Raw genomic sequence first — 22,667 nt, 5'->3', positions numbered from 1 at the left:
TGATTCATTTGACTATACTTGCAATTTTTGTAGCGTCACATTTGTACAAAATCGACGAGAAACAAGGACGTCATTTGTTCTGCAAAGATGAAAATAGTAAGCTTTCTAACACTAAATTCTAAATTGAATTTCAAGCAATGAATATCCAACCAATTTGGTATGTTATCTTGTCAGTTTGGCAAAGGTACCTAATTGACAATGATTCAGAACTAATAGATTAATTAAATTGATTAATTTTACTTGTTTGTTGCAGAAATATTGTAAGTCATGAGCCATGACCAAAATAGAAGTGATTAGATTTTATGCTTCGGAGGTCAACACCTTGTCAAATATATTTTGATCGGCAAGATAATTACGGAATGTCTTACATTTTGAGAAAGCTCTTTAAGAAAGTAAGGTATGAACGACGATAAGGGAACTGGTGAAGTGTAGTGGTGAATTAATCGATGATAACATTCTTGGGAACGTTTTGTTTGGGTTCGCACCGTCCAATTTGCCTCCAAAAATCAATTCACATGTATTCGCCTCCGTAATCTCATTCATTACAATTTCACCAAAAATCTCCGAAAAACATCGACTGTTTGTTGACGACCTCTCGAGCTCGACTTCATAAGGGTGGGGGGGGGGTATTGAATACACCTTCCATATTATCCACAAGGCCTTCAAACTTACTACTATCATGGACTGGGTTTTTTTAGTCTATGCTACTATTATACATAATTCTGCGAATAAAGCACTCCCAGTGATGGACTGGCCCGGGAGGGGGCGGGTGGCGATTACCATCTGGCCTGTCGGTCATAATGGCCCATTGGAAATTTGTAAGTATGTGCTATATTAGACAGCATTAATGTAAGTTTCTTGCACTATTACTAAATTATTAACACGTTTCTCTCATTGGGGTGGAAGTTAGGTTGTTCATTATAAAATTCTGTTTTTATTTAAGTGTTTTACAATGAATTTATCATTTTGGGTCGTATTTTGAAAGTGCTGAAACACAGTTATAGACGACGCGCCTCGTTAGTCGTTTGGATTATGTATACGTCTTTCGCTATAAAAACCGGTGCACGTCATTGATTTATGAATCAATTTCAGACAAGTTTTCTATAGATTTCGCACACTTGTTTTTTTTTTTGTACATGTTGCAGTGTTGCAACATATGTCTAAAATTGATACACAAATCAATGACGTGCAACGGTTTCTATAGCGAAAGACGTATATGTATATTTTGTTACTTTTAATTATCAGCTGCAATTTTAAAAAAAACTATATTCTAATTGATTTTCGAGAAAGGATACTTTAAAATGAAGCAAAAAATGTTTTTGTGGCGCATAAGGAAAATTACTTATTTGCTTCTCTCTCACTCATAGTTTGTGCCATCACGCGTCTTTTAGCTGCGCCTTGCTATTCTATTTAATATAATAATATTTACTTTTATATAATGACCTTAGGGTAACGGAGACAAATTTACTTCAATTAACTTGCTATAAGTTCTAATAACACACTTACGAATTAATTTTATAAGTAGCCAGTGCTAATTAGATGAATTAATTACGGTCTTTACCAGCTTAACATGCATAGTCCTAAGTGATTGATAATTGGGTACGACAGTGTAAAGATAGCCATATCATAACGGTAATAAATAGTGTTACCAGTAAATAAGGAAATAACGAATAGGTAGGCGCACTTTATGAAATACTCAAATACCGTAAAGAAAAAATGCAAACGATAAATAGACATACAGTTATGCATAATAATTATAATAAGTATTAAAAGAGTAACTAAAACAGTGGTTATAGGAGTGTGGTAAACATTTGCAAATGGTTGGCCAAGAACAATAGTAGGTACGACTTTTTCTTCAAACACTGAATCATTATTTCGAAGAATCTGAATAAAACTATATCTTGGAATATTTACCATAATGGCATTTTTATGTAATACACTCGTAAATGTGGTTGAGTCAGGTATAAACTGTAATAAACCTAATAAGACAATGAGAGGTAGAAAGACACCTTGAACTAAGTAACATTAACTTTTAGTACCAGAAGATGGCATTTTACCTTCACTAATTTCTCCATTTTTTTTAAGAACATTTTGCCAAGAGTTGACTTATCTAAACCTATGCAATCAGTCAATCATAAGGAAGGCGTCTAAATAACGCTCTTGCCTACAGTTTGTAAAAAATGTTTATTTAGAATATTTCGCCATAAACAAATGCTAGTTTTAAAAACTTTCTCGTCCATTTTCTCTTATTGGCATGTTCAGTATCTCCATAAAAGAAGGAAAAGTATTGGCATACGCGTACTACCGATACGGTATTTTATTTATAAAATAAAAAAATTACTTTTATGCGTTTTCAGCTGTAATAATAATAAATTTGACGAAATTGACGCCTATTCAAGATTTATTACCTTGTGTATACAACAGAGAGGTAGTGTCAGAATCCCACACCAATTATTAATGGTAATTCAGAAATCTTGTGACCGCATAAGCATTGTGCTCGATTGAGGTGATGAATACCTCCTTTTACTTTCACGTATACCGATATACCATCCCACACAAACTTGCAAAACCTCCATACAGAAGAAAATTGATCGTTTTTTCGACGTTCAGTGGGAATTCCCAAGTTCATGAATTACCACCCAGCATAGGTTTCCATAAATATCGTAGCGAATATTGTACATCGCGGGCGCCATCACGTCGCAATCAAGTCGATAAAGGATTGCTGACTTCGAGAATGTTCCGTGATTTTCCTTGAAACTTTTCGTTTACTATACACTGTGTCCAAGATAAAGAGGTCTATCATGGGGATCTCCGAAACCATAGAAGTTATGACGATCGTTAAGTAAGAGAAAAGGGCAATTAAAGAATTATTGTCATGCTTTAAAGAAAATTCCGATTACTTCCGAAGATATGCCAGAAAACTGAAATTTGCTGATTTATTTTTTATTTTTTTCTGGTTGAACAGGTACAAATAAAATAAAACTTTCGCATTTCCACTTTTTCATCTCTCTTCTAGATACCGTTAAGAGATTTTCAATATAACGTTCCGTTTCGGGGAAATCATCATCAACTTTATTTTTTATATGGCCAGCAAAAAAGTACACATTGTATTGAGTGGCATCTTATATTATGAATACAACAATGGATAATTAAATAATTCCGCTTTAAGTTGGTGTTTCCTGCCTGAAAATATTTAGCTAACCTGATGCAGTTTCTCTCATATCGACAGAAATGAAAAAAGTATAAATTATGCACAACTCTCGTGCGGATGAAGCGCATTTTTTAAAACCGAAATAACTTAGCAACTGGTTGGGTTATAAGGTAGTAACATGCTATCGATGTTTACTTTATTGGTAGATTATTAATTGGGGAGAGGCTCTTGACACATAAACATTTAAAGACCGCCTGGCATACATTCAAAATCCTCCGACACTCTATTCTGTAGATATTTGCACCGAAAGCTTTGACATCACCAATGGGTATGTCTCGTGCTGACGTTCCACTTCCCTTTTATGAGTACCCTTTTCCGCTACTTCGTTGTTAAGGTATTTGCTTCGACTTCACCAAAAGATATGTGTCGTCCAGTCGATTCATTTTGCCTTTGAGAGCACTTTCCTCCGACAAACCGTTTTCGCTCTCAAAGTTTTGACATCACCAATTGATATATTTCTTCCAGACGTTCCACTGGCCATTCGTGAGTACACTCTTTAAACAATCCATTCTGGAGATATAAGGGAATATATTAGATCGCGACAAGGGGTCGAGGAGAGGACTATGGTTGGTAGAAATTAATTCCGTCCGTTGAGACCTTTCATTAGAGTACCATTAAGGATAAAATCAGTTCCACTCCCCCCTCCCTCCAGCCTCCTCTTTTGATAAGGAGTCGCAAAAAAGGGTGGTCGTTAGTGGAAAACGAAGATGCGATTGATCTTAATACACTATAAATCAATATGTATTAAGCAAAACTGTAATTTTTTTAAGGGCCAGAACTGGTTTATTTTTTGACAGTAAAAATCGCTAAGAAAATTCATACCGCCAACTCAATCGTGTAAAAGGTACAGAATCGTACATGCGATATTCAGGGACGCTCAGTCTTTTTGGAACACCCGGTATATGTTCTACTTGTGCATGCTTTGTATTCTTCGAAATGTCAGAAAAAACTGAAATGTGCAAAACCATTGCGAACAATTTTTCACTTACCTACTACCACTAATGCTACTAATTAATTTGTCGCATTAACAGGTCACGATCCATTTCAAAAAACGTATCCTAGAACGTATCATTGAGCGGTTTTGGAGAAAATCTTATGTGTGATTCGTATGTCATGTGTCATTAGTTCTTTATCCGCGCGAGAAAAGTTTAATTTCCGAGGCCTTTAATAATTAAATTGATTCGGCTGTTGGAGTGCAGATTTTTAAGTCTCTCTATAAACAATTCCAAATGAAACTACGCATAACAAAATATTTCACCAGACAGTGTATTTAAAGGTGCTCATATAACGGTAAATAAGACCGTCTTTGAAGTTATAATCAATTTTTATACATATATAAAATAAAGATGACATTATTCATAACCACATTCTCTTACTTGTATGAAACAGTTACGGCACGACGTAAGAATTTTTAAAACAAATTAAAACACGTCAAGTCTATCAACAGACTATGATAAATCTTAAGTTTCACAAAACATAGGATTTCCTAAAACGTCCTAAAGTTCGATAGGAGGTTATGACCTACTGTACTGACCCACAAGAAAGACAACAATTTATTTTAAAAATTAGTATTTACAAAACATGTACAAGATGCTGTAATCTTGCTATAATATAATTTTGCATACGTATTACTTTCGTACCGGGATCGCCCCCTATAGATTTACATCCTTCAACAATTTCCTTCGAATGGAGGGTGCTTAAATTAATTGCGGGACCGGTACTTCCTACCACCGATGTTATCGCCTTTTTGACGTACTCTTCTAACCTATTATAATTAACATCGTCATTTCTGAACATTAGCCTATCACTTTTCCAGACACAACGCAAGTAGTTGTTATAGACTTGGTTGCCTTCCGGGAGGAAGTCTCGCGGCGGAAGTACCTCCTTGAGGGGGTATTGGACGAACTTATTCACGACCTCAAATTTTGGAAGTTCTTCCAATAGCTTATAGTCAACACCGTGCGACACGCATTTATGAGGTATTTCGTTTGGTATTACTTTCGCTTGTGCCACATAAATATTGACCTGAAATGTAAATTTTACATCGTCTAACAAATCACGACTATTACTTACCAGTAAAAAGTCAATGAGCAGCACGTATTTTGTTGTAACTTTCATCATCTCGAGATTACTACGAGATCTTCAACCGTAATTCCTGTATTTAAAATGTAGTAAAAATAAAGATATGAGATGTCAATAAGGTTACATTTTTTCATGATAGGGTGCATAGCTCATTAGTTACTTATGCGTTATGCGTGTCTCACTGCATTTACTTCCCAGACCTGAGACCACTGTAGAATTTCGCCTCATATCGCAATTAGCAAACCAACAATAGGTAATTGTATGATTTCAAAAATTTGCATAGAACATAAAAAGGTTTAATGAACCAGGTTTTTGAACTTTTTAAAAATAAATGTAGAGATAATAGAATAATGCAAAGTAATACGTGAGTTATCGGTCAATATTTTATTTTTGGTTTTTATTTAATGTCATCGTACCCAACGATCATCAACATGTAAATGTTATTATTTTTATTAACTTACTATAAAGTCATTGCAAGACCAATGGCATAAATATCCAAACGTGATCCCACAGGACTGGCTTGAATTTTTATACATTTTTTTGCTGGTTGATCCAAATGTTTGTCTAAAAGTTTACTTTATTGCATTTGTTTGATACATTCATTTAAAGTCCTTAATTTGAATTATAATTGCTGACTAACTATGTGGTGTCTTCTAAATGGATTTTGAGCCGATGTTCACTGGAAGTACATAGCACTGCGTGATTGTTAATACGTCGTTCTTGATTAAAGATTTGGACTGAATGGCACAAGCAAGTGGGATCTCCAATAAATAAGTTGGATTTTTGAATCTTGGCTTGCCATTGATTGATTCGTTGATTCGTAATGTAATGAAAAGCGATATACCTAAATATATGATTGTATAAAGCATTCAAATGAAACTGATTTTTCTAAAACCAGAATATTGGTCTACGCTCTAGCTAGACTCTAGACAGACGTGGAGAGATAATTGATTCTTTGTAACTACATAGTTCATTAAGAAATTACTGTTTTGATTATACTTGTGTAATTTTGGCATTTAAATCCTTTTTATTACGTAAATTTTTTTCAATTGAGTTAAATTTATTACTAATTTCTATTGAGAGTGAACTTTGCTTTGCACTGCTAGAAACTATCTTGTTTTTTAAGACTGAAAGTTTGCAATTAATTTTTGATAGCGTTACCAATGATTGATTTGAATATCGAACCGGTCCGGTAATTAATCCTTTTTTTATAGGTACTTGTTGGATGGAGTTGTATTTCCTTAATTTTTATTTTCGATTTCATTTAATTTTTCGGCTCTTACTTTTATTAAATTACAAAAACGATAGGTGACCTGCAAAAAAATGACATAATAATAGGATATGAGATTATAAAGGTCGTTTCAAATTGTCTACTTTGTCCTTGAAGTTGTTTGTTGTTTGTTTATTGCTTGGAACGTTGTTGGATTTCGAAATTTATTAGCGGTTTTTTGCTTTACATGTTTTTTTTTTCATACAAACTTTAGTGCCTGGTTTGAGTAAGCTTGGTTTTGTCGTTAGTTTCGTTAAGTTTGGCAATTATTTTTTCTTTTAGTTATTAAAACAAGTCAATTTCCGCGTCCCTTCACATTTATAGCATCTCTTGCATCAGGTTTGCATAATACTCTTCCGACCGTTACCGCACTTTCGCACCGCACCGCATTCCATGAGAGTCCCAAACAATGATTCCCATTATTTTTCCTGTAGAAGAGGTGAATTTAACCTTTTTGGGAGGGCTGGAGCCCTTAACATGTCACGGCACCGACTCTTGCTTCGATTCAGGATCATAATGATGAACTCAGGTATCATCTCCAGTGACAAGTCGATTGATAATTAAATCTGGTTCATCCAAGAATTGTTCAGAGGTCTCTACGCGGACACGCATTTGGAATCTTGCACTAACCTTTGTCGTTCTAAGGTACTCGTGTAAAATTCTGAAAACCGTGGTTTCTGAAACTCTTAGTGAAGTTGCTAATTGTTGCTTATTTAGTCTTGCATCCTCCAGTACCAAACACTTGATTTTTTCAACAACGTCTAAGTGATCACGTCAACAGGGCATCCTTGACGGGGATCATCATCTAGTGATTCCCGGTTATGTTGAAACAATTTTGACCACTCCCAAATAGTTGACTTAGAAGGGCAATCATCACATTTTTTCAAGAATAATTTTTTGAGGTTTTTCTTGTTTTGTAATGAAAACACAGCCCGGTGTGGGGACAGCCGGACATGTCAAGGATGGACGACCTGAGAAAAAGACAAAGTTATTCATCCGTTTTATAAGGTGGAACTGACCGATGAGCTAAAGAAAAAAGGCAATTGTACTGAATGAAGACATTGTTTTAAGGCATTTATCACCAGGAGACCCAGATAACCCAGATATTGTTTGGTAACGTTTATCCGCCGTTTTGAAGTTTCTTCGTTGAAACCAGATGAACCCGGAAATGACGGCGCTTCTTTAGGTTCTTGCAGAAGATCTAGCAGGTGGTCAGTGTATCACGCACAAGACCAGAATGAGGTGGCACCATGTTACCGGTATTTAATGAACCTTCAACCGTTCCAGGAATGATACCTTATTCCAAGAAAACTTTTATTATCTAAATCCCGGCCAAGTATTTGTTATTGCCGGTGATCAGCCTATTTACGCAATCATGCAAAAGCTCTAGTGTTCCCACGAAGCTGTAAATAATGTTGTAATGCTGTAGCAGGTTGGCACACCGAAAAACATCATATAAAAGCAGTTGGAGATTTACTACGAATACTTCTAGAAGAAGCCCCATCAGGAAATATCACCTCAACTAAGTCTCGATAAACGGATAGAAAAGGTACGTGGTAGTTCAAACGTTTGCGTATTAGATGCTAGTATTGGTAGTGGTAAACTCTGAAGCTCTTCTAATGACCCTTGTGAGGGCTCATCGGCAAGGCAACTTTAAATTGTAGGTATGTTAAATGCTTACAGGGCATTCATTCAGGATGGCGACGCGAGCGGTCCTCCTCCAAGGCCGAAAACATGGTTTTTGTGCTTCAAGAGTCAAGACCCAGACAACATATTAAAAACTTACTATACTGCACCACCATTTGTAGGGTAAAAATCAGTTCTGACTGGCGTACTAATTACCTACTAGCGTAAGTACTTAGGGTTTTTAAAGTTGAAATGTTGAAGAAATTTTTGAAGAAAGAAAACAATTAGTCACTATAGTTTAGTAATATTCGCAAAAACAATGATAAATTTTTTATCCAACACCTCTATGTTATCCAGTCATTATCATGACGAAATTAAACGAGTAAGGTATAATATAACCCACTAATGAGTTATGGACGTAAAATAACTCACTAGCAAGATAAAGTACAGGAACATTCTTTTATTAATTAATTTTTTGTTGTTTATTATTCCCCATAGCAACGAATTATTGCTTTTGTATTCCATGCACTCTAGCTTTTCGCGGAACACGCAGTTTTTAAGATTTCCACGTTTTAAACCAGCTTGAGGAGGTGTTGGATAAAGTTTTGTATGGTGCACGTGTGTTAATTACAAATAAGTCACTTGAGAAAATAGCCCCACTCGGCCTGACGGCCTCGTGGGCTTACTTTTTTCTCGCGTGACTTATTTGTAATATAACACACTTATACCATAAATAACTATTATTTTATCCTAAATCGTTATAGTAACAATAACTCCTTAGCGACGGGTTATGTTAAGGTACATTTAACAACACTAGTGCTGTAAAAAATTTCTTAACAACACTGTTTTTTATTGGCCAACAATGCAGTATAGAATATAATTCATGGAACACATTAACTACTAAATAACGGTGTATTTTCTTCGGTTTTAGACTTGTCACTGACTGTCACATTAATTGTACAATTTTGTACGTTTTCAAATTTTATTCCACCAGAAGAAACGGTGCCCGAGTAAGACTATCCAAGGCTGATATTTCTCAAGGAATCATCGGCGGTGTTAGTAGGTACCAGTGTCGTTAATCATTCTCGTTTTGGAAAACATGCTGGTCTTCATAAAGGATTTAACTATTTCATAGGAAGAAACGTCTACATTTTCATGTGTGATCAACATTTTTTTAAGCATGGAGACTTTCGTCCATACAGAGGAAGCTTCAAATTTCTTGGACTAACAAAAAAACTTTCACTTATATGAATAAATAACAGAGAATGACTTACCAGTTCAGAATCGTATGTCAACATGACATCTAGTTTGACTAAAACAGTTATTTAGCTGTCAACATTTTAATAAATCAAATTCCTTTTTATACCTATCCGCAGACTTGTTTGGTATTAATTTGCAGCGAACTGCATCAACTTTTTCTTTAATGTATGAATTACTCTATAGCACATTTTCGTGTAAATTTTCTCGAATAAACAAACTGGGTAAACAAACGCTGATTGTCATAGATACCCTTAGATACCTTACGCATGGCCGACTGTAAGATTCCCTGGTTTATCATTCTACCTATAATGAATGTCGTATAAGGAACATGAATGAGGAATGAGGATAAAATAAAACGTGTTACGAAACACGTAACGTTATTTATAAGGTTTTACATTCCTCGGGAATTTTAAAGAACTCGGGGCGTTGCCCCTCGTTCTTCAAACATATTCCCTCGTAATGTAAAACCCATAATAACGTTTCTTGATACGTAAACTACTATTATTGCTTCTAACTTGTCTGGGTTTGTTTTACACCATCAGGACTTACTATACTTGTTCTAGGATCTAGGCTAACAAAAACATTTTGACTTGCAGGGCAAAAATCGAGTAATTGCAAATAAACACAACGAAATAGTAAATGAGCACAAATAGTCTAAATAATAATAATTAAATAAATAATTTCCGAAAGACTATTTCTTATAAATAAAGTAAAGTGAAACTGTATCATTTTTACAGTAGGTCACTGAAAATGTACCTACCATGAGACAGCACAAACTTCTAATAGAATGCGTTTCGATTATGTGTATTACACGGACCACATCTCTAAAAATAGAAGTGTAATTTTGGTTAAGCTTGAGATAATAAGTATTAATTCAGCGTTCGTAATTAATTTTATCAAAAAAAGCAAAAACCGCAAATTTTTCTAATCCATTAATCAATTCCTATATTGGAAGTGCACACGCGGATTTTCGAGACGAAATTAATATCAAATACAAATTTAATTTACAGAACGCGTGTTTTAATCTCTCAATTTGATTATTGATTTTTTTGCGGTACCGAATTTAGATTTACGTTTGCTCCCCTTGAATTTTGTCGTTCTGTTCCTGCAATTCAGTTCTAGTGGACTGTTATTAAGTGGCAGAGCAAAGCGGCGCAAGCTTGATAGGGGAGTCGGTGGTGTCTGTCTGTCCATCCGTGAACACGATAACTGTGAAAAGCTTGGACCGATTCGGTTCAAACTTTACACAGCTGACCTATATTCCACATGTAACAAGCCCTGAAAATGGGTGAAATCCAATGACCCGGTAGGGTAACACCGAGATGTTCTGCCGCTTTTTTAAATCCGCTTTAGGGGTTTATTTCTTGTTGCATACTTTCACCTCATTCTTTCCTTATCTTTACCTATTCCCATCAATATCTGTCTCTTTCATAGTATTTTTCCTTTTCTCGCGCTAGTTTGGTTTTACATTGAACCTTGTTGGCAAGCATTCCTTCACCAAATCGTTTTTTCCCTTCTCCTCGCGTCTTACTTTCCTGCGTCCCGTCACTCTTCTTATCCTCCTGTCTCTTCTTGTACTATGTAACTTGATGTTCGTTCGTAAAGAGCCAATACCCACTCGAAATACCTTTATTGTATTCCATCCAGCGCCCCCCCATTTCTTTTATAGCTACATTACATAGGCGCATTTGGTTTACAAATGGAGCGATTTTTATGATAATGCCGTTTTAGTTTTAGTATGGGTTACCAAGCTTTGATGTGATGCTATATTAAAAATATAATTATAAAATTGTATACATGAATTATGTTTGTTGTAGAATCGCTCGCATCGATCCCATATGAATTGTCTGTATTCTGGAACCTCTTAGGTCATTGCTAGTATACGTGTATGTAAAGTCCCAGCAGTAGACACCAAAAAACGTAGATAGACTGAATACTGTTGGTTTCAACAGGATGGTATCACCCGCGCACAACTCCCTAATCGTACGAGAATACCTATCAGAGAAATTTTCCGTTATTCAGGAAATTTCTATTTTTTTGTACCTGCCCAAGCAACAAACTTATCTGAGTTGTCATTTAATATACGTGCGTTTAACCATATTTCAGTAATTTTTTGGTTATGGTGTATTGATTTAACGTATACAGTTAACGTATATCTGGCAGTAAGTGTAATATACGTGTATGGTTTACCATTTTATATATGACAATAATGTAAATCATTTTATTTTGTTATCCCTTTAATAACAGATGACTCCTTTGCATATTAAAATACACACCTTGGTCATAGCCCAACAGTATGGGTTTTCTTACATTAAAATAAAATTAAAATAAAATATGGAAAAAATCCTTGTTTTGGTCCTCTCTATCAGCCAATAGTTTGTACATACCTAACTTTTTTATTATTCCTTATAAATAGATGTAGTATTTAATATTTATACAATAATTAAAATTTGCTGTTGATGCTAAGCCTTCAGTTTAAGCACAGCTTTATGATTTCAATTTCAATTTGGAAACATTTTGGAAATGCTGTCTTCTAGAGTTAGTAAAAATGCTCAACGTTCAATTTGCTCATAATCCACACAGACCAATTTAAGTTGCAGTGCTCCTGTGAGGTGGATTGGAGCGCACATGCGGGACTCGACCTGCAACCACCTCCTCGTGGTGATTCCTGGGTAGTGCTGTGAACTAGCCGAGAGTTTCATTCAAAAAATTTTGCTTCTAAACCATGTCAATATCGATTTTCGTTACAGCGATATAACTGAAATTGGGTATTTATATATCAAGCAGGGCTTTATAAATACGACCCGTTGATTATATAATTAATAAATAATAAAAACTATATTGAAAAATAAAATATAAACAACCAGGCGAGTCCATAAAATCCCTGTGTACTCGGTGTATACAATGTTTTATGTACAGCTGCAACTAATACTTTTTAAAGAAGAAAATTTAAGATAATTCAAAAACAATGTAAAATCTTTATATACAATTAACAGTTAAAAATGTCAAATATTTTAAGCTATAAATATCTAGTTATTTCTTGAAAGACTCTGAAGATACGGCTGTGCAATTGTCAGATTGCCCTTTTTCTCTACCATTATGAAATAGTTCGTAATCTTACAAATTATGGCTGCGTATCGCTTATTAAATCATATTATTATCAAGCAGTAGGACATATAACTCTCGCCAGGAAAGATTGCCGGTCACAGAACACTTGATCTCGGTCTACAATCTATGTTTTTCTTAAGTAGCGAGCGACTTCCGGAATAGGATCGTGCCAATGTTGAACGAAAAGTCTTTTTGTTCAACATTGACACGATACTTTTCCGGAAGTCGCTCACATCTTCAGAAAAACATAGATTGTAGACCGGGATCAAGTGTTCTGTGACCGGCAATCTTTCCTGGCGAGAGGTTTACGTACATTTTCACTCTGGACATACAAATCTCCTATGTTCAATTCTGAAATATACATGTCAATGCATTGATATGCCCGGCAGTTATGCAACACCCACCTTACACACGAATGTGACAGCAGTGTAAACAAAAGAAACTTACGTAACTGGCGATCAAAAATGAGTTGCTGTCGAGTCAGCTTTGGAATTTCAAGTTAAGTACGATTTGCTATATAAACAAAAATTCCAAAGGTGACTCGACAGCAACTCATTTTTGATCGCATTGTATTCGGCCAATTGACGGAATTGACTTATGAGGATATTTAGCAGAAAATATATCTACTTCTTAATTTAATAAATATTTCAGATATTGAAGTTTGTTCAGAGTTAAAATTTACACTGTATGTAACGAAATATCTGACACTTCCAAATCTTTTTTATATAAGCACACTGCCGATGTCAAATTTAAAGCAGGGTGATCGAGGATGATAGCATCATAATTAGATCCTGGTTCCAAAGTATTGATAACTTTCTTAATATTATTTTCAAAAATAGCGTTTTAACATTTTTTTAATCCTACAATATACATTTAATTGCACTAAATTTATTCAATATTTGGCACATTACTACAACAATAAATATTCAACAGTAACTTCATACAAATATCAACTCAAAGTATCATGAGAAGTAGATAACCCTATTCTTTTGTATAGATCATTTAGAGCTTGCTCTTCTAGTGAATCTTTTGGCGCAAGGCGGTCGAAGCGATCATGCCAAACGGGCGGCTCTTTATAGTAAGCTTGTCCTTTATTATGCACGTGTAGATGTACCGAAGCCTGCGGTTGATGCTCAATACTGCCTGCGCCGTGCTTCAAAACTGATAATTTCGAAACAAGACCAACGGAAGTAACGATCAATATCAGAACACCCATTCCTAGACTCTTAAACATCATGATAGACAAAAACGCCAGAGCTGTCACAATAACTCCCAACTTGAAAACCACAAAATTCATAACCAAATGCAACTTCTTGATGGCGCCCACGCATCGTCCTAAAAGTTGACGGATGGAATACGAACGTGCGAATTTAGTACTTACCTACAAAAGTGTCTTGATTACTCTGAGTGATCCACAGCCAGTAGCTCCTCAATTTGTTTCCAATTTCTTCGACATGATTCGTGCCTTTTGCCAAGTTTGTGTCCTGAGTTGCCGACGAGGAAAGGTAGAAGGTAGCCAGTAGAAAAAACGAAAAGCTGTACTTCATTATCTTCTCTTAGACATAGTCTAACTTTCAGCTGAAATTACAGGATAATTAATGTCAACTCGAGTAAGTTATTTCGAAAAGTCATTATATGGTTAACATTGCGTGACTTGTAAATGAACAAAATGTGCAATTACGGTAATTTTTGTACACAAAAAGTGCATGTATATAAAGTGAGTGTTTATCTGATTTTTCGATCTAAATCCACGCTGAAAGCGCATTGTAATTGACAAATGGGCTATTAAAATTTTAATGGTATGGCGTAATTGAATTTATATAGTTAGTTAGTGCAGAAGGAAAGGCAAAAACCTTTCAAAATTATCTTTGGCTGTGTTTGTAAAATGAGTGTCCTGTCGTGTTAGAAAATGCATCTTTACGGCGTATGAAAGTTTATTAATTGCTCTAGAAAAACACAATAAGCCATATTCAACTTAGCTTGATCTAAATCTTAGTATCGTAGATTCTCTAGGAGTAGGAGGCTTTTTCCCACAACAGTTGACCTTATTCCTACCTAAATAATCTCATTTGAATTCCCTTTTCTCATTACATGGAGTTAGATAGCTAATAGCTGTGATCTGTTTGAGCCAACTCAACCGCGTCTTATTTAAAATGTATTCAGTATTATACAATTTCTTTTTACCAGGAATTGACTATTACTTCGTAATTTGAAATGGAATATGAGCTTTTCGACATTTTTGGATATTTACTTATTTATTTTATTTTATTATTTATTATCCCTCTTTTGTTCTGGGCCCTCAACAGGTTTGCGCTCAATTAAAGAATACAGAGTGACCCGCATAACTTACCTTACCTTACGAATTAGGAAAACTGCAGGAAAACCTAATTCTGAGTAGCCGGCAGAATGCTCAAAACTGGTCTAAGGGAATTCTCATGTCTGTCACAGATGAAAAGTTCACCTCATGGTCTAAGGGAATTCTCATCTCTGTCACAGATGAAAAGTTCACCTCAAGCCAGGTTCGAACACCCGACCTCCGTATTTATAACCATACCATTGAACCAAAAAGCCATGATTTACTTAAATAAGACATCGATCGATTCTGTTATGTAACCACAAAAAATACCTGGTGCTCCGGAGTGCACATTGTCAGTTCTAAATGCGATAACCTAGTTTTGGGCATAGAAAGTTCCATTTTTTTTTTTCAATAATGGACTTATTTGATTTTTTAGTGTAGTGTCAAATTCTCATTTTCAGAAATGGCAACTTTCGCGCGTATCGTTGAGCACCCTGTGTACATTTTTGAACACATTTTACCTAACAATTAAAGCACAGAATGTTGTTAAGATGTCACATCTGGTCAAATTTGGGTATTTTATAAAAAGAAGTCTTATCGGACGAAATTTAATTAACGCACGTGTTCTTGCAATGGACGTTAGATCTTTTATTTCCAAATACTTGGACCCGGAGGAACCTATGTCTCAACTTTTAACATTCTTCCCGTTCGAGAGTTATCGTGGAGACAGACATAACTATAGAAAGGATCTATCAGGAAAATATGTTTCCACGGAAAACTCCCTCTGAATTTGCCTGAAACTTAACATCTGCCATATCTTACCTACGTATATATTTGGTCAAGAAATAATTTTCCTTTGAATATTCACCCTGAAAAATAGAAAATTCCTCACGAGCCTCATTTCACGCTATTCATTCTCTAGGGAGTTTCTAGGTCAAAAAACGCCCTTAAGCATAGTATCTGCATTTAGATATTCCGTTATGGGTGTTATTCGTAGATATTCAATTCTGAATTCTGAATGTAGAGGGAAAAAATGGCCATAATAATGTGTCATTTATTTTGAAATATATTTTTATGTAACTTCGGTAAAAAATAAAAACGATTTTACAAAATTTCATTTTTTCTGTCCGAAAGTAGTCGGAATTTTTTTTGTGTTTCAAAACAGCAACATCGAATTTGAATCAGCCTGTATATCGATACGACCCCAAATCATACAAGAAGGATGCATGTCATTTAAAAATCAAAAGGAATGTCGCATTTTCGGATTTCCATTCAAACGTTTATCCAGTTCTAGCTTATTTATGCACCAATTTTGGTGTTTAGTTGCCACATCATGCATTTTTACTACATTTTTTCACGATTTGTTTTTTATGCTTTTTTCAAGTACAGATTAGATTACATCGTCGAAAAAAGAACAAACAAAACTGCGATTAGGGCCGGTTTTCTTTGCCTAAACTTATCTGACCATTGAATTTCCATGTACGAATGTTAGTCATGCAATCTCACTCTTGGCGGAACATCCTATATTCCCACAAATAATTTTAAAACAGTCGCTCCCGGGCAAGGGGCATGTATACTCGTCCATAACAAAATCCTTCGCTCACGTGGTAGGAGTATCTGTATCTAAGATAAATGGCTTAACGATTAAAATTATCTTGTTGATTTTAGTTCTACTATTTAAAATTATCATCAAGATAAAAGAATTATTTTATTTTAGAAATAAATAAATAGGTCTTTTTATCAACAAGATAAAGAAAATGATTTCACTGGATCTTAAGCTAGACACAGACGTAGAAATTTGTCTTAAGACATGCCAGTGCGTTAATGACATATAAAAGCTAACCCAAGAGTTTTCTATGGTTAATGAACGTGTGTGCAAGAACGTTCGTCTGTAATCGAAACTTTTGGAATTTTGGAGTAGATGTGCGACACAGTTGCACGACTTTCATGTGAACACTTCAGCGACGGACGGACGTGCTGCATGCGCGTTCATTAACGCAACTGCATGTCTTAAGATTTTTGAGAATTTTGTTGAATAAGTCCGGGACATTATGTTCATGTATTTTTGTTGTACCTGTAACACTAAATTTATAGTATTTTGGTTATTTCCATTGTCATCGTTTGTTAGGCGTTTTTCTCAAAATTGCAATAGTAAAAAAAAAGAAACAAGTAAATCTAGTCAAAAAGATATTTATGAAACAACATTGCTTAAGTAAAACGCCCTGGATACGTTCTACTGCGCTCTCAGTTGACTACGAGGCATTAAACATTCAGTGCAAATTGATATATTCGACAAATGATTACTAGCCTAAAAAGTAAAAATTCTTCACACGAATTGAGAGCAAAATTTTAGTTTTTAATTTAGTTATTTTTCAAATCTTTTCCCTCATTGTTTTACATTTTAGAATTGGGTAATGAAGATGAATTAATTCAATTGAATATTTATTGCTCTTTATCGAGTAGTTATACGTTAAGGAGTTTTTATCCAAATGTTGTTTTGTCTTTCACAAGTAAAACCATAATATATTGTTTTCTAAAATTAAATGTCGATAAATTAACAATCTCCTTAGGCAAACAATACACAGAGTTACATAACTTAACTTTATTGGGCAATTTGCTATTTGGAGAGATTAATTGTTACTGATTTTTTTGACGCAAACAAATGTTTTGGTACACTAACAAGAAATAAATCAGAACATTACAAATCAAGGGATTCACTAAGTAAAAATTGTGGGTCAACGAATTTTATATTCGGCCTTTACAATAGATTCATTAAATTGTCTCTTACTTCCTAGCAAAACGTAAAACGCTATTCGCATACATATTTCTTGGGACAATGAAAGCTTAGTTCAGATAATAAGGTGGAATTATCATTTAATGAGCTAATTATCTAGAAAAGTAAATTGAAGATCCTAAAGTATGTCTTTCACTCAAATTAAGCAATTCCAAAGTGATTAAACACTTCCTTTAACTAAGGAACTAACATAAGGAAAATAAATTAAAGGGAAAATGAAAATATATAGGAATAAAATCCATTTCCACAACTTGCCAATGGTTTATTTTTATATTTAATCATGAGTGGGAGAGGGTGGATTATGTTTTTTTAATGCAACAGTTTGAATTACACCGGGTACTAGTCAACAAATTTTGTGTGCAGTTAGACATCGTTTAACAATCTTTACTACAGCGTTGTTAACAGGCATTTACTGTCTTTTTTATGTTGTAAAAGTAAGATACCGTAAATTTACACGAAACTGTTCTGTTTGCAGCTGTATTTACGCCAGTTAATTCACTAGACAAAAATTACCTGTTACTTACGTGTTTTGACAGCAAAATTTGCTCGACCACCTTTACATGTATAGTGCCAAGCCTATGGCATATTATACTGTTAATCATGAATATTTTGGTACTTTAAATGCTGGGCATGCTGCTTTGGATCGGTATGTAGGTCGTGAGAATGTGACAAAATTGGCTGCAATAGAATTTTCCAAATTATTTGGCACAAGGGAAAATTTATAACAAGAATACCAGCAGCTTATTTTTCTTTTTTCATGCTTTATAAACTCTGCGTACTCATTTTCAAAACGCGATCACTTGTACTCAGTGAACCGACTAGTTAGCGAATAAACCATCACCTACACAGTTATGACTAATTTATTAATAAATTCAGAACTTACTATTGTGACATGATCTTCATTCGGGAGTGCACGAAGAACTCTGGGCAAGTTGTGCAGTTATCACCTTGATCATTACTCTGATTCTACATCACAAACACTAAACCACGACCTGTTTGTCCCTAACTTTCTTTCATAATTATCGATCAAAACGCACAAACAAACGAAGCGTCCACTTTGGTAACGTACAATGAATAAAGAAGAAATCCTCGCGATGATGCTATAAGAACTGGTTCCCTTAAGTGTAGGTACGTATCTAACTGTAAAATGGTTATAGCTTTTGCTTATTAACTCTTTTAATAATCCAATTGACGATAGAAAGAGAAATTGAAGCATGATGGACTATTATTTGTTTTTCTTGCGATTTTCTATACACACTAATGGAATTTCTTAATTTCACCAGGATTTTGTCTGAGTCACTTTATTATTTTGGTATTCCTTTAATGAAATTTCCAATCATGTGTCGTTTGAACAAAAACAAACAACCAAAACGGACACGCTTTCGTTAAGAGGCCGTCTTTAGTGACCGCCAATTATTGTAGTAGAGCGTGCAGAAGTAGTACAGCATTCGTAATAGTCGAGTATTTTTCTAATCTCACCAACTGTGATCTAATAATCAGTGAAAAGTTATTCAAAGAATACGCCACAATACTGCTTTAGTGTCCAGTTCATCATGTCACCTACGTGAAACGAGAGACCTCAAAATACTTAAAAATGACATGTCCGAAAAAAATCTGTTATTCCTTTTTGTAAAAACTCTAATGAAACGCGGCACGCCAAGTGTTAAAAAAGTTATTGTCGTGCAAAATAAAGTTAGAAGGTTCGTTTTTATAGTGTAGTGAAATGAAATAATAAAAAGAGACTGTTCGTTGTAATATCTGTAATAGTTTTACAGTGGATTAATAGGAAAATTCTTCCCCTAATGCATTCGAAAATTCACCCTTGGAATATTCGCCCCTTAGAAGACCTGGCCACTGAAAGAATCTTTCTCGGATGATTCGCGCTTGAAGAGTTACCCTCGGGATTGCTCCCAAGGAAATTCGGCCCCAAAGGATTTTCTTCCCACCGGAAAAGTTTGCAACCAAGGAAAGTTCTCTCGCGCTGATTGCTACGATGGTGTTTCATAAAACTTTTACCTCAAATGATTGAAGTAATGTGCCTATAGTTTCCTTTTATTTTTGTTGGCGCAATTGGCACTGATGTAAATTCGCCTTTGACCCCAACAAAATCCACCTGGGAATGATAAATTCGCATCTGTTACATTTATCCCCATACGCCTTCTTCAGAATATTGCAGAATATATGTTGCACCAAGGAACACCTTATGTCCAGCTTGACAATGACCTTAAGAAAACTCCCCTTGGAATATCTGATATGGATTCTTCCATGACGAAGTTAAAGTTATCCCCTAAAAAACTCGCCTCCAGCTAAATTCCCCCGCAGCATACTCGCCACCGGATTTTTTCCCTAAACGAAAATTTGACTGTCTTCGGAATTGTAACAGCAAGTCATAAAAATGTAGATGTGTAGAGCATTTCTTAAATGTTGCATAATATAATTCCATACTTCCTCAAAAGATACAAACCGCCCCTTAATTTAGTACATATATCTTACCCTTCAACCGAAAATATTTAACCATAGAAAATGCTCTGTCGCAGGTTCCTGTTACAAAATCAAGATATAAAATGAATTGTTAGGTAATGGGCGGTATGACCTAGCTGTTAAAGCCCGATGTCAAACAAAAAATTTAAAAAAATCTTCTAAAATGCGAAAAAATGTACAAGAACATAGGGAGTACACTTAAGCATACCAATTAAGTGATTTATAATTATGTATTCTATACTTTTAACTATAGTTTATGTTTGTTTTATTTATGTGTTAACAGTTTTATTTTTGCAAGTAGGTACGTATAAATTATGATTGGTTGAGTAACACTGTAATTTTTATTCGAGAATCCCCCAAAACCTACTCAAAGACGTGCGCCAGTCTTTGTAACTCATGATTGCTGAGAAAAAAATTAAAGAAGAGATGCATATTTCACCACTTTTTTGAAAATGTCTCCAAAACGGAGCATGTTGGACCCTCGGTTTATTTGGAAAAAAGTGCTTATTTTGATCCCCTATATCGCCCAATTTTTTTACTAACTTATATGTAACGCTCTGTATATTGCAAAAGTTTAACGACAAATAAGTGTTTATATTCCTACTAAAGCAAGATCCCAGGGCCCCCAAACCTTACTTATTTTCTTATGGACAAAACATGTACAGTAGGGTAGTATTAGTGTGTACAATTAAGGTATACAAACCTCCTAACTTAAGGTACCAGGTGCTACAGGTGGATAATTGTACCCACGTTACTTACAATCTGAGGACTGATCCTTACGTATGTAGGGAACAGTTCTGATTTTAAAACATGTTTTTAGTCTTATGGTGGTTTAGTTAGGCCATTATTTTGACTCAAAACATAGGTAATGATCGGCCAAAAGTCTATCCAAGTTAAGTAAAAATAACGTGTTTTTAATTAACATGTTAATTATCGATCAAAATATCTGTTTCAAAAAACATGTCTAACATGTCATTATGCAGATTGAATTTGAGGGGTTACGGTCCCAACACTTGGGTATGAAATGATCGGGAAATTTCATCATAACCGGTGTTCCCATCATACGCAAAATTGACGTATCAAGGTGTTTTTTTTTCATTCCCCCTTAACTATCCGAAAACAACTATTTTTTATGTGCGAGGCGCCACTCTTTTGAAAAAGCGTCTGGACTTTCGTGGGTTACACCTTGCACTAAAAACTAATAATAAAGTTTGCACAATAAGGAGTACAATGGGTAAGCGAAAGTAAGCGAAACATTACAATTTGTACTGTAGTTAGTTATAAATGCATATTTTAATTTTAAAAAAATTAATTATATTTACAATTAGCTGCTAAGCGAAAGTGCACACTGCGCATCCTATTGTAAAATAGCGTTCAATTATTGCAACCTACTTTTGCTCGCCCGTAGCCTTAATTAATGATGTGCCGATACAGAAAATGGGGTCACCCGTTTTATGAAATGTGTTCATAATTGAATTAGGAATAAGCAGCATCGTGCGTGTAAGGCAAATTTTTTAACCTTTTTCCTATTTTTTTCTTGGTGTGTGTAAAAAACTGTATAGGTAAGTATAAAGACTAAAGAGGAAGGTGGCACTTTGTACAATATGTGAGTTTGATCTTAATTATTCAAGAAATGGTCCATGCAAGTCAAAATACGTTTAATAAAGTATTAAAGGTGGATACTTTGGCAGTTGCTTTTTTTATTATTTGAAGTGTACCTTACTTTCGGATCATTAGTACACAAATCCGATTAACAAGGTCACCGACAATTGAAGAACTGAACGCCGTATGAATCAAATTGTATTTCCAAAACAGAACAATTTTTACACATAAAGATTAATATTCACATAAAAATTAAAAACAGGTATTAAAAAATGTATTTACGTAAAAAATCTTTTGTAATCTAGAGAAATTTTTCTGATTAGCCTAACCTTGAACACAAACATAACCAAATAACAATCTCAATTTTTCAAAATTTTAATGAAAATTGTGATTTGTTTATTTTTTCTGCCAGTAACAGTAGCTGTCAGCTACAAATTTATTTGAAATCTATTCCAAATTAAATTTACAATCCGAAACGGTAGTGGAGAAAAATATTTTAGGTAACCTGAAAGATCCAACAACAAACGTTACGGTAGTCAAACATGTTTGCTGAATAAACAGGGTATCATAAGGCATATCAAGAAGCATGGCATGTCTTTGGATAGGATATTGGGTATTTATGTACTTTCCGATTTTGTATAAACAGTTTCAAAATTCTTGCCCCAAGCATTGTTTTTTAAACAATGCCCCAAGATAGCGCACCCGTAAATAAAAAGGAGAAAAAAAATTCTGATTTTGGTGAATCTGATATTTTGAACCACCTTTTACCATGAGAATGCATCACTTTCGCTTCAAAGGTCACACTGAAAACCTTTTCGACACATTTCTCAATAATATCTCAAGAACGAAAGATATTTCGTGATATTCTAATCATTTTCATTGTCCGGCCAAAAACTGCAGCCGACCTTTTTACCAAGAATCAAAAACTAATTGCAAG

At 34.7% G+C, this 22,667-nt stretch overlaps 2 protein-coding genes across 3 annotated transcripts; both read right to left on the bottom strand.

Annotated features, from left to right (window-relative positions):
- Nucleotides 1-4,746: 4,746 nt before the first annotated feature.
- On the bottom strand, nt 4,747-5,394 carry LOC116159347. The gene is made up of 2 exons (XM_031472307.1): nt 5,285-5,394; nt 4,747-5,236 (listed from the first exon to the last, which is right to left on the bottom strand). Exons 1-2 carry the CDS (start codon nt 5,330-5,332, stop codon nt 4,784-4,786), a joined length of 501 nt encoding a protein of 166 aa, XP_031328167.1. The 5' UTR covers nt 5,333-5,394; the 3' UTR covers nt 4,747-4,783.
- Nucleotides 5,395-13,393: 7,999 nt separating this feature from the next.
- On the bottom strand, nt 13,394-18,738 carry LOC116159017. 2 transcript variants are annotated; one of them, XM_031471908.1, is made up of 3 exons: nt 18,531-18,738; nt 13,939-14,135; nt 13,394-13,892 (listed from the first exon to the last, which is right to left on the bottom strand). In XM_031471908.1, exons 2-3 carry the CDS (start codon nt 14,102-14,104, stop codon nt 13,507-13,509), a joined length of 552 nt encoding a protein of 183 aa, XP_031327768.1. In that variant the 5' UTR covers nt 14,105-14,135; nt 18,531-18,738; the 3' UTR covers nt 13,394-13,506. The 2 variants fall into 2 exon arrangements, with proteins under 2 accessions (XP_031327768.1, XP_031327769.1); XM_031471909.1 differs by lacking the exon at nt 18,531-18,738 and adding an exon at nt 18,172-18,325.
- Nucleotides 18,739-22,667: the final 3,929 nt, after the last annotated feature.

This window comes from Photinus pyralis, unplaced genomic scaffold, assembly GCF_008802855.1.
Source record: "Photinus pyralis isolate 1611_PpyrPB1 unplaced genomic scaffold, Ppyr1.3 Ppyr1.4_LG1, whole genome shotgun sequence".
NCBI lineage: Eukaryota > Metazoa > Arthropoda > Insecta > Coleoptera > Lampyridae > Photinus > Photinus pyralis.
The sequence above is the reverse complement of the archived record's forward strand: the minus strand, read 5'-3'. Positions and strand labels throughout refer to the sequence as shown.

What these genes read in the sequence shown, in the direction of transcription:
- LOC116159347 (XM_031472307.1), bottom strand. Translation starts at nt 5,332, where the DNA reads ATGATGAAAGTTACAACAAAATACGTGCTGCTCATTGACTTTTTACTG. An exon ending in TGCTCATTGACTTTTTACTG is followed by an intron (nt 5,237 to 5,284) that starts GTAAGTAATAGT and finishes TTTACATTTCAG; the next exon opens with GTCAATATTTATGTGGCACA.
- LOC116159017 (XM_031471908.1), bottom strand. Translation starts at nt 14,104, where the DNA reads ATGAAGTACAGCTTTTCGTTTTTTCTACTGGCTACCTTCTACCTTTCC. An exon ending in TAATCAAGACACTTTTGTAG is followed by an intron (nt 13,893 to 13,938) that starts GTAAGTACTAAA and finishes GTCAACTTTTAG; the next exon opens with GACGATGCGTGGGCGCCATC.